This window comes from Cetorhinus maximus, chromosome 1 (assembly GCF_964194155.1).
Source record: "Cetorhinus maximus chromosome 1, sCetMax3.hap1.1, whole genome shotgun sequence".
NCBI lineage: Eukaryota > Metazoa > Chordata > Chondrichthyes > Lamniformes > Cetorhinidae > Cetorhinus > Cetorhinus maximus.
In genome coordinates, this window is record NC_135879.1 from 52,864,642 (window position 1) to 52,880,435 (window position 15,794).

The 15,794-nt window shown below is 44.3% G+C and overlaps 1 protein-coding gene across 1 annotated transcript in view; it reads right to left on the bottom strand.

Annotated features, from left to right (window-relative positions):
- Positions 1-656: 656 nt before the first annotated feature.
- The window catches only part of naf1 (nuclear assembly factor 1 homolog (S. cerevisiae)), a 282,046-nt gene continuing 266,908 nt past the window's right edge, over positions 657-15,794 (bottom strand). Inside the window, exon 9 of the mRNA XM_078540728.1 lies at positions 657-2,202. Coding sequence (XP_078396854.1) covers positions 1,670-2,202 — 533 coding nt within the window. The 3' untranslated portion in view covers positions 657-1,669. The remainder of the gene's footprint in view (positions 2,203-15,794) is intronic.

The window sequence follows — 15,794 nt, forward strand, 5'->3', positions numbered from 1 at the left end:
TCCCTCGCTGAAACTCTGGCAGAAAGGGGATTTCTGTCAAAGTAATGGCAGTGCAGTGGGAGAAAACCTGAGGAATTTCCCAGCAATTACATAAGGGGAATAATTTGTCACCATAACTTCAGCAAAGCTCCTGTTGGTGTGTATAAAAGGATGGCTCCTAACGTTATGCCATAATGCTTTCCCTGCTCTGACTGAGGACAGAGGTTCTGCCATACACTATCCCAGTGAGGACAAATCTGACCTTTCAGCCCCTCCTCACCAACATGCCATTATACCCTGAAAAATTGGACCTTCCTCATCCTTAACAGAGCATAAACTGTTTCACAATTGGAACAAATACCCGTTTCTCTACTGATCTTGAAGTTCTCCCCGATCCTGCACAGGTCAGATTTGTGCTTATTCTTGTCCATCCACTGAGACACAACCTGTGCATCTGCTAGCCTCGCAATAAGAAATATACATATACATATATAAATTATATATATACATAAAAATTTTATTTTGAATGAATTTCTCATTATTAATCTATTCATTCACTAAGATTTATGCCTGAAGTGAGGCTTTAGAATTAACGATAGTCTTGAGGAAAAACACAAGTACACACACAGCACAAAATAAAACCAAACAAATGCAAAAAAGACACAATTTACTGAAAGTTGTGAAGTAAATTTAATGTTTAATTCAATTCTCTCTAAACTTATATTAAATGTCAAAAGACAAACACAAACATTAACCAAAGATCAACTTTACAACTTCTTAAAAAAGGTTTGATTTGTCCAATTTCACATTATCATTTTGAGTCTTTACTGGTATCAGAATTTTCTGAAGATTAAAAGATTGCTATTATGTATGAAAAATCTAACTATAAGATGACAAATTTAACACCAATGAAACAAAGTTTCTGTATTTACAAAATACAGCATTACAATTATGTCCAGGAAATAAGGGATGAAATTGGTCTTTGGCAGCAACACAAAATGAGTGACAGCCAATTAGCTGATCATTTTGCATCCTGTTCGAATTCCTTTCTCATTGGCTTAGGTGGAAAAGAAAATCAGCTGGGATGCAAACTAGGCTGCGGATTCACTGGTACCCACTTTGCCCTGCCAAAAGCCTATTTCACCCACAAAATGCCATTTCTGAACAAGCAGAATGCGCATAAACTATTGCTGTACATGATTGCATTTATCACAAGAGTGATGAAAAGGCAAATTCAGCCCATAACATGACCAAAATCAGTGTTTCTTTCCACTGAAGTTTTAAAAAAATAGCAGACATCAAATAAAGTATTCATGAATAGTAAGCATGAAGAACTTGTTCTTTAATTTTTATAAAACATAAGGGTTTGCACTTTGTAAGCTTTGTACTGTAAATTTAATTTTACATGTTTAGGTAAGGTTTTGTTTGCTGCCAATGGCTATTTTAAGCAGAGACTTGATGTGAACAGGTGATTAGATCATAAAGATCACGACCTGATATTATTTTTATATTAAACAAATATATTCTTACTAATAAGAAGCGAATGCCATAAGCTGCATTATTCTCCCAAATGCAGTTCAATGTTTGGAAGATTTTGCACCCAATTCTGTTTGCGAGAACATTGAGAACATTACTTGATTGTTCTCATGTAATTTATGTACTTCAGAAAGTTTGCAGTACATAAGCATTCCTAATATTGGGGTCTATAGAGAAAATCTTGTGAGCCTTGTGGAGGTAACTGTGGTGGGAGCTGAGAATTTGGCATGCGAGGAGGGGGAGCATTGGGAAAACAAGAAAAAGGAGAATTTGGAAAGCAAGTAGGATGCCTCATGTTAGATTCTGACCAGCCTGTGTTCATTGGGGGAAGGGGAAAAGGAGGGCGAGGTGGAGGAGGGGGTGGGGGAGTTAAGAAACCATGCATATCATTTGGCATTGGAGGCCAAAATGAAGGAGAATAAGAACGTGACATCATTGGATTTGACACCACTGGTTGTGAATGCATCATATTGTCAGATGGATGAAATCCTGGAGGTCTAAATGGTGGCCTCTGGTTAAATGGTGGACCAAAGCTTCCCGATGGTGGAGCAAATCCACAACCTGTTGGGTTTTCAAACCTGGCTGAAGAATAATGACTAAATTTTTGACCAGGATTGAGTTGAAATCCTCTCCCATACGTTGAATGAACTTGTTTTTGTTGTTGTGCTTGTCCATCTTCTTTTCCACCTAAAGGAATGTCAAGCAACATTACTTACATCTATAAATCAATTATAGCATCATGATTTTTATTTAATAAAAGTTAACAGCAAATATGAACATACAAAATAGGAGCAGAAGTCGGCCATTTGGCCCCTCGACCCTGCTCCACCATTCAGTGAGATGGCTGATCTGTTTGTGTTTCAAGTTCCACATTCCCATCTGCCCCTAATAATCTTTGATTCACCTGCCTAACAGTAGCACGACAATATGCAAATCTAGTTTAGGAAACAATAATAATTTAAAATAGTTTAAAATAAAAATCTCCAACAACTGTCTCAGAACTTTCAACTCGCCCCAGAAATAATTGTAAAATCAGCAGGTGAAAGGGAGGGAGGAACTTGAAACAATTGTAATCACCAGGGGAAGGCGACTGAGGAAATTATTAGAAATAAAGGCCGAGAACTCTCTAGGTCCCGGTGGGTTTAATCTTGGGGTCTTAAAAGAAGTGACTGCTGAGGTAACAGATGTATTGGGTTTTAATTTTCCAAAATTCTCTAGTGGAAACGTCACATCAGATTGGAAAATAGCAAATGTAACACCTTTATTCAAGAAAGGAGAGAGGCAGAAAGGCCAGTTAGGTAGGGAAAATGCTAGAATCTAATACTGAGGAGGTTATAGCAGCGTACTTTGAAAATCTTAATGCAATTAGGCGGAGCCAGCATAGCTTTGTGAAAGGGAAATCGTGCTTGATAATTCATTAGAGTTCTTCGAGGAAGTAACAAGCAGTATAAAGAGGAGCTTGTAGATATGGTGAACTTGGATTTCAAAGAAGCATCTGAAAAGTTGTCACATCAAATTTTAGCTACACAAAATAAGTGCTCATGGTATGGGGGTGAGGGTTTGGGGTCTGCAAAGGGATATAGATAGGTTAAGTGAATGAGCAAAAATTTGGCAGGTGGAGTATAATGTGGGGAAATGTGAACGTGTTCACTTTGGCAGGAAGAATAGAAAAGCAGCATATTATTTAAATGGAGAGAGGTTGCAGAAATCTGCAGTACAGATGGATATAGGTGTCCTGGTACATGAATTACAAAAGGTTAGTATGCAGGTACAGCAAGTGATTATCGAGGGCAAATGGGATGTTTGTTGTTTATTGCAAGGGGAATGGAATAAAGATGAGGAAGTTTTGCTACAGATGTGCAGGGCACTGGTGAGACCACATCTGGATGCTGTGTGCAGTTTTGGTCTCCTTATTGAAGAAAGGATATAATTGCATCAAAAGCTGTGCAGAGAAGGTTTAGTCAACAGATTCCTGGGATGAAGGGGTTGGCTTATGAGTAAAGGTTGGGCTTGTATCCTTTGGAGTTTAGAAGAATGAGAGGTATTTTATTGAAACATATAAAGATCCTGTGGGGTCCTGACAGGATAGATGCTGAAAGGATGTTTCCTCTTGTGGGAGAAACTAGAATTAGGGGGCACAGGTTAAAATAAGAGGTCTCCCTTTTAAGCTAGAGATGAGGAGGAATTTCTTCTCTCAAAAGGTCATTAGTCTTTAGAATTCTCTTCCTCAACGAGGAAGGAGGCAGGTTCTTTGAATATGTTTAAGGCTGAGTCAGACAGATTCTTGACTGACAAAGGAGTCAAGAGGTGTAGGAGGTAGAGAGCAAACTGAGGTCACAATCAGATCAATGATCTTATCCAATGACGGAGCAAGCTCGAAGGGCCAAATGGACTACTCCTGCTCCCAAATTCGTATGTAACTCTATGTGAAGCCATGACACAGATTTCTACTGTGTAGGGGACAAAGAACCATCTTTTCTAATGATTCTGTTCTGTCTCTGCACACATTTTATGCTCTGCTTTATAGTCTTATGACCCAATGGGTAACCCAACTAAAGAATTCTGATCTATCAATTCCCAAAAGATCAGCCATTGGCAAATGCAGTTGTGTTAATGTAAACAGGAAGAACAAAATAGGCAGTAAAGCCCAGATTTTCTGGCAGGGCTCAATCCCAACGCAAAAGTGAGGCAGGGTGGGATTTTGCCTGCTCAACAGCACTAGCACTAACTCTGCTGAAATTTCTGAGGTCAGCTTAAATATAATATCGTGGGTGAGTTTCTGGCATTGTGAACAACTCTTATTAGAAGCTCCCCATTTGGGACCAGGGAATAGTGTGACTTGCAGGATATAAATGCCTACAGCAGTTTAAATAAGTAGAAAACTATCTACCTCAGGAGATGATGCTGCAGATATACTAATTAAAACGGCTGATAGCTCAGGTTTGCAGAGCCAGTGGTGAAAGTGTTGCTAAACCAAAATCATCCTGAACATACGTTGGCTCCCAGTCAAGCAACGTCTCGATTTTAAAACACTCATTGTTGTTTTCAAATCTCCATACTTACCCCCGCATCCCCCCCACTCCCAACCCCATTTCTGTAATCTCCTCCAGCCCCACAAACCTCAGATATCTGCATTCCTCTAATCCTGGCCTCTTACGCATCTCTGATTTTAACTGCTCCACCATTGGTGGCCATGTCTTCAGTTGCCTCAGTCCCAAACTCTGGAATACTCCCACACCTCTCAGCCTATCTACCTCATTATCCTCCTTAAAACCAACCTCTTTGACCAAGCTTTTGGCCGTCTGGCCTAATATCTCACATGGCATGGTGTCATGTTTTATTTGATAATACTCCTTTGATGCGCCTTGGGACATTTTATTATGTTAAAGGTGCTAGAAAATAAGCTGTTGTTCTTCAAACTAGAAACTGGTTACCCTGAATGCAGTCAGGTGTTGGGTCTGTTGTATTCTGGATTTCCTGGTTTACTTGCAAGTTTTAAAAAATTATACTTAATGTGGGGCCAGAAACAGTACAGGTGCTCCCTCTTGACTCCACATTAACTTAGCACGTCACTACTAATCGATAATGCCACACCCTACCTCCCATTTCTCCATTACCACACTCGTCTCCCAGACTCACCATAGGATTCCAGGCAGCCAACCCTACTCCTTCCCCCAATCCCCACTACTTTTGGAGGCTGACTGCCAAGCATGAACGGAGATGCGTTCCTTGCTGCACAAAGGAGGGTCTGTGGACAATACGCAGTGAAAAAAGGAATGTACGTAACCAGGAGTGTTCACATAGCATCCAGATGTGAGATCTGATGGTCAAGAGAGGTGTCTCATATCAGATTGGCACAAATATTTCTTGTGGCTGGCAACAGATTTCACACTGCATTCTCTTCAGCAGTCGTTGTTCCTCAGGCTGATTTGTCTGTTTTCCTTATCTGGCTTACAACTCTGGAAGCTCCGTGATGAGGCCTCTTTGGAAGGCAAAATTGTTTGGCAGCACATCAAGACATCAAGATTTTGGATACTGCAGAGCGCCCTGATCTATCCATCTGAAAAATGCCTTCAACCTTCCTTGATATAGTGGTGTTCTACTCGCATACTGGGAAAGTGCAGAGGTTTCAACAGCCATAGCTGTGGGAGATAGCCACAGCCACCCAGAGACATGCATTAATGGCAGGAGTGGGGAATCTATGGCCCAGCGGCCGGGGCCGGAGCCGGAGTTGGCCTGTCGAACTTCTTCATCAGGCTCACGGGGAGATTTCAAAATCTGACAGAGTGGAAAAGGAAAGAGAGAGAGAGAGACACAGAGTGGGAAAAGAAAGAGAGAGGGAGAGAGAGTGAGACGGAGTGGGAAAAGAAAGCAACAAAAAGTTGAGCTGAATGTCAGGAATGCTGTGATTGAGGCACAGAAGCAGCGCTACTCTGGGCTTTTTTGGGTGATTTAGCATTATCTAATTTGCATTTATACAGGATTTCTGTTACATTCAGCCACTTCGAATCTTGGAGATATTAACGGAGCAAAAGCAAAAATAAAGCAAATTATTTTTATATATTTAAAATAGAGGCCTGGAGGCATATTTGCTATTTGCCCAGTAGTCAAAGGTCTGGTGACACTGCAAGAACAGGAAAATAACTTTAAAGAAATAACAGTTTAACTCATTAAAAATAATGAGTCAAAACAAAAGTTGACGCGCGGTCTTTAATGAAAAACGGCCAATTATTTTCTTGTGGAGGTGAAAGGCAAGCCCGTCTGTGTGAAGGCAAGCCCGTCTGTGAGCCTGATTTGTGGAGAACCGATTTCTGTTATGATAACAGACCAGTACAGAGCTTAAATTAATTTTACAGTTTAAGAATTTCTAATATAATTGTTTCCAAATGGGGACCATGGTTTTATTTAATTTATGTACGATAGTGATAAAAAACACTGTGCTAAATGAAATTGTACATGCATGCCTAATACAAAACATTGTACCTGTCACTTCACAACATTAGGTGATGCAAAAGCAATGTTTGGACTAAGATTGGAACAGGTGCAACATTAAAAGAAATGTCACCTTATCTTCTGTGTTGATTTGTTGTCCTTTGGCTGTTGACAGATCTGCTGTGCATCTTTAGCTTTCTGGTTTTATCAGCACTCAGGGACTGAACTTGTTTTGAATTATTTGTACAAAACCTTAATGAGATTAGGCCTGAAAACCACCTGACCCTATTTTTGCAACAATGCAAATTGCACATCATGAATCAGAGAAACAGGAAGCATTAACTTAATGACTGAGACGCAGCTAAAGCAGGGCAGTGTCTGGAACTAAAAACGGATAGGTTTCAGTTTTCTAATAGTCAGCAATACCACTGCAATACATATGTAAAACTGGTTGATGCTTTTCAAACTTGCTCGATATAAAATAATCCCAAATTCTAAGGATTGTTCAATTCTCTGGAAGCACTAATTTCTTTGGGTGTGAAATATTTGGTAATTATTTCACTGCTGTTCTACTCACCAAAGTAAATGGAATTATGCAGATGATGGGCTGATAACAGATTTTTGGTTTTGGTGCAGGGTGAGGAGTTGCATTCCCACCAAAACAAACATTGTAGTCCGAGCTCTGAAGAGTTTGTGTGGTGTGTGATCAACGAGAGGAATTAATGGCCTGGGCTTTGTGGTCACGGCAAGATGACGGCACTTAACAATGACTCTGAAGAAAACTGTGCACAAACATCTAGTGATCTCTATGACATGTATTTCACCTTTCGCAATATTGATTTGATTCTGATGCCAATTAAATGGATCTCTGGTGTTCAGCAAGAGATATCAGCAAACAGGCCATCCTACTGAAGGATTCTCAGACTCAAACCAGGAAGTAAAATGCACCAATTAACCTTTACTTTTCAATCATTTTATGAAGAGCAAAATTATGATTGGGGCATCCATATGGGATTAAGTTAGAAACTGAAATATCAAATTATAAAATTAAAAACTTATGAAATTATCAATGGATAAATTTGGCATCCCTAATATGTAAACCTAGTTTTTCAGGGCTATGCAGGTTGTTCAACAATAATTATGAACTTAGTATGTGGTTAAAATCCAGCTACAGCTCATTAATCAAGACATAACCTGTTCCAGGATTATTACAGGGGTAAAAGTGAATGTCCACGTCAATTCAAGTAATTTCAAAAAATTTCCATCTGCAGCCATTTCAACAGTGCACCCTGTGGGGCAACAGGAAATACCAACACTAACTTCTTGATTTCCGTGTTTAACTCCATTCCCAAAAGCGTACAGAAGGTGTGAAGTAAGTCAGGATCGGAATCAGGCTGTGATGTGAGAGTCTGCACCGAAAGGGAGGGGAGGAAAAAAAATTTCATTGTGACTTCACAGGCTAAGGAGCCATGTGGGGTGAGTTTTGTGGTACGCCTTTAATTTAATCTAAATTAATCAACTATAAAGTAAGGCTTGATTGATTAATTAGAATAAAAACTAAAGCTATTGTGATAATTTATCACAATTAAAATCAGTGCTTAATCAAGTAGATCTAGGGGATAAAGTTAAAATTAAATAATAGAATAGTAAAACTGAAGTCTTAATCTTTCAGTAAATCAAAATCCACCGTTTCTGGATAATAATAGTTAAATAAAACCATTTCACTTAACCTCCCAATAAAATAAAGTGACTTTAGCACAGGCAAATTGGTGAGTTGCTGGTGGGTCTTTATTTGTTTCTGTACTAAGTTGAATGGAGGCGTAGCAGAGCAGCTCTGACTCATGGAGTGCCCATCCTATTCCACATGGGAACCCCAGGAAGCTTCTCACATCCTAGATAACCACAAGTGTAGGACGTGTCATTGGCTGCAGCAAGTCGCACTTCGGGTTTCAGAACTTGAGCAGCAGTTAATGTCACTGCGGGGCATCTGTGAGGTTGAGAGTTTTGTGTGATAACCCTGCACCTTAAGAGTATGCACGCAGAGGGAGAAAGGGTCACCGCCAGGCAGTCAAGAACTAGGCAGGTAGTGCAGGAGGAAGATTGGAAAAGCAGTGGTGATAGGGGATTCATTAGGGGAAACAGTTGTTTTTGCAGCCACAGATTTGAATCCAGAATGGATTCTCTGGTGCTAGGTTCAAAGATGTCACTGGGTGGCTACAGAGCACTCCGAGGAGGGAGGGTAAACAGCCAGAGGTTGTGGTCCATAACAGCATGAATGACATAGGTGGAAAGAGGGATGAGGTCCTGCAGGCAGAATTTAGGGAGCTAGGAAAGAAACTAGCAAGCAAGACCTTGAAGGTTGATTACTCCCAAAACCAGAATAAGTGATTATAGAAATAGAACGAGACAGCAGATCAATGTATGGCTGGAGAGATGCTGAAGGAGGGAGGGCTTTAGATTCCTGAGATGTTGATACCAATTCTGGGGGAGATGAGACCTGTACAGACTGGAGAGGTTGCACCTGAACCAAGTCACAACCAATGTCCTCGCTGAGTGATTTGCTAGTGCTATTGGGGAAGGTTCAAACTAACTTGTCAGGAGCGTGGGAACCAGGAGGTAATATTAGAGAGGAAAACCAAAGTGCACGGACAACTGGGAGAGGTAGGTAGCACTAGAATAGGAAATAGTAAGGTATTAGATGGGGTCAGAGTAAGAGAGAAAATAATAAAGCCTAAATGAGGGTTACTAGGCATGTATGTGAATACGTAGAGTGTGATAAATACAGTTGATGAGCTGCATGTGCAAAAATCCATGTGGCAATATGATTTTGCGGCGATAATGGAAACCTGGCTCAAGAAAGGGCAGGGCTGGGTATTAAACATTCCTGGATATAAAGTGTTCAAAAAGATAGTGAAGGAAAGAAAGGGAGAGGGGTAGCAGTATTGATTCAGTGCCGGAGACAGAGATGTCCTAGAGGGATCAAGGACAGAATTGATTTGGTCAGAGTTCAGAAATAAGAGAACCATTACATTGCTGAGTGTATTCTACAGACAACCAACTGGTGATAAAGTGGAACAAATTTGCAAGGAAATAACAGAAATGGAAGAAAATAGAGTAGCTCTAATAGGGGACTTCAATTATCCTAATATAGATTGGGATTGGAATATTGTAAAGGACAGAGAGAGACAAGAGTTTCAAGAGTGTGTTCAGAAGTATTCTCTGGATCAGTGTTCCACCCTGATGAGAAAGGGGGCATTGCTGAATCTAATTCTGGGGAATGAGGTGGGCCAAATGAATCAAGTGTCAGTAGGGGAACATTTAGGGGATGGTGATCATAGTATCATAAGGTTTAGATTAGTTTAAGCATGCAAACAGTAAAAGGAAGAGCAGGGCTGATTAGGGATCTAAAAGGGGATTTACACATGGAGGCAGGGGAGATGGCTAAGATGCTAAATGAACACTTTGCATCTGTCTTTACCAAGGAAGAAGATGCTGCCCAAGTCATAGTGAAAGAGGAGGAGGTTGAAACACTGGAAGGGCTAAAAATGGATAAAGAGGTATTAGGTAGGCTTGCTGTACGTAGGTTTGGTAAGTCACTGGGACGAGAGGAGATTCATCCAAGCAGACGGAGGGAAGTAAGGGTGAAAATTGTGGAGACACTGACCATAATCTTCCAATTGTCCTTAAATACAGGGGTGGTGCCAGAGGACCAGAAAATTGCAAATGTTACATCCTTGTTCAAAATAGAATGCAAGGGCAATCCCAGCAGCTACAGGTCAGTCAGTTTAACCTCAGTGGTGGTAAAGTTTTTAGAAATGATAATTCAGGACAAAATTAAAAAGTGACTTGGACAAGTCCAGTTAATTAAGGAAAGCCAGCACAGTTTTGTTAAGGGCTAATTGTGTTTAACTGATTTACTTGAGTTTTTTGAAAAGGTAACAGAGGGTGGATGAAAGTAGTGTGGCGTACATGAACTTCTAAACAGCATTTGATAAAGTGCCACATCATAGTCTTGTCAGCAAAGTTTGAGCCAATGGAATAAAAGGGATTGTAATAATAGGGACACAAGGTTGGCTGGGTGCCAGGGAACAGAATGTATGGTGAATAATTGTTTTTCAGACTGGAGGAAGACATAAAATGGGGTTCCCGGGGTCAGTGATAGGACCCTTGTATGTCTTGACATTTTTAATGAGCTAGACTTGTGCAGATGACAAAACTTGGAATTATTGTGAACTATGAGGTGGATAGTGATAAACTGCAAGAGCACTTACACAATCTGGTGGAATGGGCAGACAAATGGCAGGTGAAATTTAATGCAGAAGTGTGAAGTGATTCACTTCGGTAGGAAGAATGGGGAGAGGCAATAAGGGTATAATTCCAAAGCGGGTATGGGAGCAGAGAGACCTGGGGGTATGTATGCACGAGCTGCTGAAGGTGGCAGGACAGGCTGAGAAAGTGGCTAATAAAGCATACAAGATCTTGGATATGGCCATAGACTACAAAAACAAGGAAGTTACGATAAACCTGTACAAAACACTGGTTCAGCATCAACTGGAACAATGTGTACAGTTCCAGGCACCACACTTAAGGAAGGATGTGAAGGCATGAGAGAGAGTGCAAAAAAGATTCATGGGCACAATTTTGCCCTTGGCATGCGGGATCAGCAGGGGAGGTCAGGAAGCTGACCTCTGCCCGTGATCGGCAGCGGACCGCGATTTTACATGGGCAGGCCAATAAAGGGCTGCCCATTGTGAGACGCAGCCTGTGAACGAGCATGAAGGGCCAGGCGGGGGCTTAACGTCCACCGGGTCCAATGGCGACCTGGCGGCCGATTCAAATGCAGCCTCGGCAGCCCCTGGAAGTCCTGTGAATGGAGACCACAGCGGGTGTGGGCATGGCAGACGACAGGGCAGGTTGGCGGGGCAGTCGGCCCCATGTTTCTCAAATGAGTGCCTCGCTGCCCTCCTGGAAGAGGTGGCAGCGAGGAAAGACACACTTGTCCCCAGGAACGGGAGAAAGAAGCTCCCCCCAACCTCACCAAAAAGGCGTGGGAGGAGGTGGCATCCAGGGTCAGCAGCCACGACGTGGTGAGGCACACATGGGTGCAGTGCCGGAAGCACTTTAACGATCTCCTGTGATCGGGAAGGGTGAGTACCGTGTTGGCATGGGTCAGGTACAGGTAAGAGCTGCCCATCCCCCTGTGGACCTCAGAGGTGTTACAGTGTGAGTGGCAAATGTCAATGAGGCAGGATCTGGCTTGGACTGAGTGCCAGGGTCACGAATCAGATGAGCCCTGCAAGGTGTTCCTCATGTGGGGTTGGCCAGGCTGCAATGGAGCTGCAGGTAGAGAGTGGACTAATCAATGCTCCTCTATCCTTTCAGGAGAAAACATCCCATAACAATGCTGAGGGGTTGCAGACTGGCGGGGGACCCCCGCACCTCCTAATCCTCAGTCGATACAAGCAGGAGGTCTTGGAGCTGGAGAGGTACCATGCACCTAGATCAAGCAGCCGCGGTGAGGTTGGGGTGCCAGAGGGAGCTAACAGCGCAGTGCACTGAGGTGAGGATGTCGGTTTTTGCAATAATTTCCGTGTAGGCTATATCTTGATGTGAGCCTTGAACCTGGAATCCCCATTGATAATGGAAAGACGAGGGCACCATGATGAAGAACTGTGTCTCATCAGGGTGTCAGGCATGCACACTGACAGTCTAATGACTTAAACTCATGACATGTCCTTCTTCTCCCTTTTAGGCTCACCAGCAGCCCTTCGTTATGAGAAGCCTGAAGGCCCACCCCTAACCCGAGGACCACCATGCTCAGCACGCACCAGCGTTACACCCTCTCTGTCAAGCAGGCACCAGCGCAGATACCAGCACCTCGGTGGGCATAAGATCACCGTCTATTATCTCGGTGCACATTGGCGAATGCACTTCGCACTCGCTTGAGGTGCAGTCAGAGGACGGCTGGCGACCAGGACAATGCTCAGTCGATGGCTGATGATGGGCCTCTGGAGTCATCCGAGGCAGCAGATGCTGTATGTCCAGCAGGGTGTGCGGGAGGATCTGGCGGAGATACATGAGGGTACGCATGCCATGGTGTCTGTTGTGGAGGAGTCCCTGCGTGAGCACTGCGTTGGTCCTCATGGCTCAGCACAATGCCTCCTCCATGGATAGAGTGACGACTCTCATGGAGAAACTCCTCCAGGGGCTTAATCAGGGGTTCCTGAGGATGCGCTCAGACCTGCAAGCCCTCGCACCGGCAATGACCTCAGGTGGTCAGTGTCAGTGTGGGAGATGGATTGGGCACCAAGTATCCCAGCTCGATGCCCATCCATCAATGGTGAGCAGGGAGGTCCAAAGCAACCTCACGCTGGTGCACGAGCTGCTTGTCGTCTCTGCGGGCTCCTCTCAGGACGCTCCGGGTGATGGCAGCAGCTCCTCCACCCCTTTGCTAGTGACCGTGGCATCCAATGAAGCTGCGGCAACTGGGGAGATGCCAGCTGTGGAACTGGCCACTCCCTCCCAGGTGGGGCCAGCATTGGCTCCACAGGCCAAAGGACGCCCATCAAGGTCATCAAGGCCAAAAAGACAGCAGATTGAGCAGGCTGTCTCCAATACCGGTGCCAGTGAGGGGGGAGCTTCTAGACGTAGCACCCACAAGCAAAAACTTAAAGCACCTTAAACACAACACGGCCTGATCACGGGTGATATTTGTTTCCTCCATTTTTCTGTTTTTTTTTAATGGTGTGATGTAAAACACTGGTCAATGTCAATTTCTGCAATGTTTGTCAGTCAGCAGTAAATGATATGTTTTTTGTGCAACTGGCCTCTGGATGCTTCCTTTGTTCTGTAGGTGCAGGGTAATGATGTTATGATGTGAGACTCCTTAAGCTTTATTGCAATGACACATAGTTATGTTGTTGACCAAGGAACTGGTCCCGTCAGGAATCGAGTGTGGAGCCTGCAGTCCTGGCATGTGGTGGTGGTTCTTATTTGGTAGGCTAGCTGAAGGAGCATTGGATCAAAGCTTCCCGGGTGTCCCTGCCTCCCTGGAGGTTACCCAAGTCAGCGTCAGTGCCTCACTACTGGATTCATCGTCTGTTGCCTGTGCAGCTGCATCTACATCTTCTTCCTCCACTGTGTCCCCCTTTTCCAGTGCCAGATTGTGGAGAGCGCAGCATGCAACCACTATCAGTGACACACGATCTGGCGGGTACTGCAGTGCGCCTCCTGAACGGTCCAGGCATCGAAAGCGCATCTTGAGAAGACTGATGATTCACTCGACCACCACCCTTGTGGAGGCATGGCTCCTACTGTACCGCTGCTCAGCCTCTGTTCTTGGATGGTGGAGAGGCACCATGAGCCACCTTTTGAGCAGACAGCCCTTGTCACCCAGCAGCCATCCATCCAGTCAGGCTGGAGCACTGAAGAACCTTGGGACCTGGAAGTGTCTCAGGATATATGCATCATGGCAGCTGCCTGGGTACCTTACACAAACTTGCAGAATCTGCAGTCTATGATCACACACTATCTGCAAGTTCACGGAGTGGAAGCCCTTCCTGTTGACGAAGGCACCGGGCTCACCCGCTGGCGCCTTGATGGCCACATGTGTACAGTCGATTGCGCCCTGGACGCGGGGGAACCCAGCAATCACGTGAAGCCTCTGGCTCGCTCAGCCTGGCTGGCCTCGTCCGTACAGTAATGAATGAAAGTCAATGCACATTTGAACGAAGGGTCTGTCACCAGTTTGACGCAACTGTGGACAGCTGATTGGGAGACTCTACACAGATCCCCCACTGACCCCTGGAAGGAGTTGGAGGCATAGAAATTGAGGGCCACCGTAACCTTCAGCGCCACTGGCAGGGGGTGTCCACCCACACAGTCAGAGCTGATCTCAGGGCCGATCCTCTGACAAATGGAGGTCACTGTCTCCCTTCAGGAATGGAGCCTCCTTCAGCATTGCACCTAAGACATATTGAGGTAGCTGCATTGCCACCTGTAAACCCTGGCAGCAGGATATTGGCGTCTTCAGCGGCCCCTTCCACTTGGCCTTCTTGTTGGCCCGTGCACCTCTCCTCCCACAGGCCACTCCCCTGGAAACTGAATAGGGACACCTGGCCTCCTCCCCCTTCTGTCCCTCTCTTCCTCCTCAGAGGAGGTGCCTTCAGTGGAGACCACAATCCCCATTACCAGGGTAAGGGGAGGCTGTCTGATACCTGGAAGGGCTCACATGGTGTGAATCCTCCAGGGGCCTGGGAAAAACACTGAGTCCTGAACCGAAGCCTCTAAATTCTCTGAATGCAGCTCTGAAACAAAATGAAGCTGTCCTCTTCACAGAAGCAAGCAGCAGCAAGTGATATCCAAAACTCCTCACGAATCACTTTGACAAGGCTACTGACCCCTCTTATCCAGCCTGTGGATGAGGTTTTGCAAATTGTGGCCTGCCCGCCTGCCGGTTCTGCCCGTGCGACAGCCTGAAAATCACATGGGCTACGTGAAGTAGGAGACAACTGGTATCTCAAGGGCCTTAACTGGCCACTTAATTAATGGCGGGTGCGCCTCTGTCTTCATCGCGCACCCGCCTAGCGAAATATTGTGAGGGTGCACGTTGACGTCGGCACGCTCGACCGATGTCAACGCGCTTTAATTCATGTCGGGCACACGCCCGCAAGCTGACTGAAAAATCCTGCTGCACGAGAATGGTTCAAAGAATGAAGAACTTTAGTTGCATGGACAGATTGCAGAAGCTGAGGATATTCTCCTTGGAGAAGATTAAGATAAGGTTTGACAGAGGTGTTCAAAATCATGAGAGTTCTGGACAGAGTAGATAGAAACCCTGTTCCCATTGGTAGAATGAGCAAGAATCAGAGGATATTGGTTTAAGGTGATTGGCAAATGAAGCAATGACTATATGAGGAAGAACTTCTTTATGCAGCGAGTGGTTGGGATCTGGAATGCACTGCCTGGGAATGTGGTGGAGGCAAATTCAATCAAGGCCTTCAAAATAGAATTGAACAGTTAAGTGAAGAGAAAATACTTGCAGGGCTGTGGGGTAAAGGGGAGTGCAGAGAGCCATCACAGATCTGATGGGCCAAATGGCCTCCTTCTGTGCCATAACTTGTTGCTCTATGATTCTACATGTGGTAAATGTTGACAGTTTTGTTGTCACCACTGCCACAACATCCTGGACAACTTGCTTTGTCTTGTGCTTCGCTGTTTCTTAAAAATGGAGCCACAAAGAACTATTTATCCAAATTATTTTGAAGTGTTGATTTACAAATACACTACAAAAGCAGTCAAATGGGAGAACAAAATAAGCTGATCTATTTGACCAAACTGAAAATTAA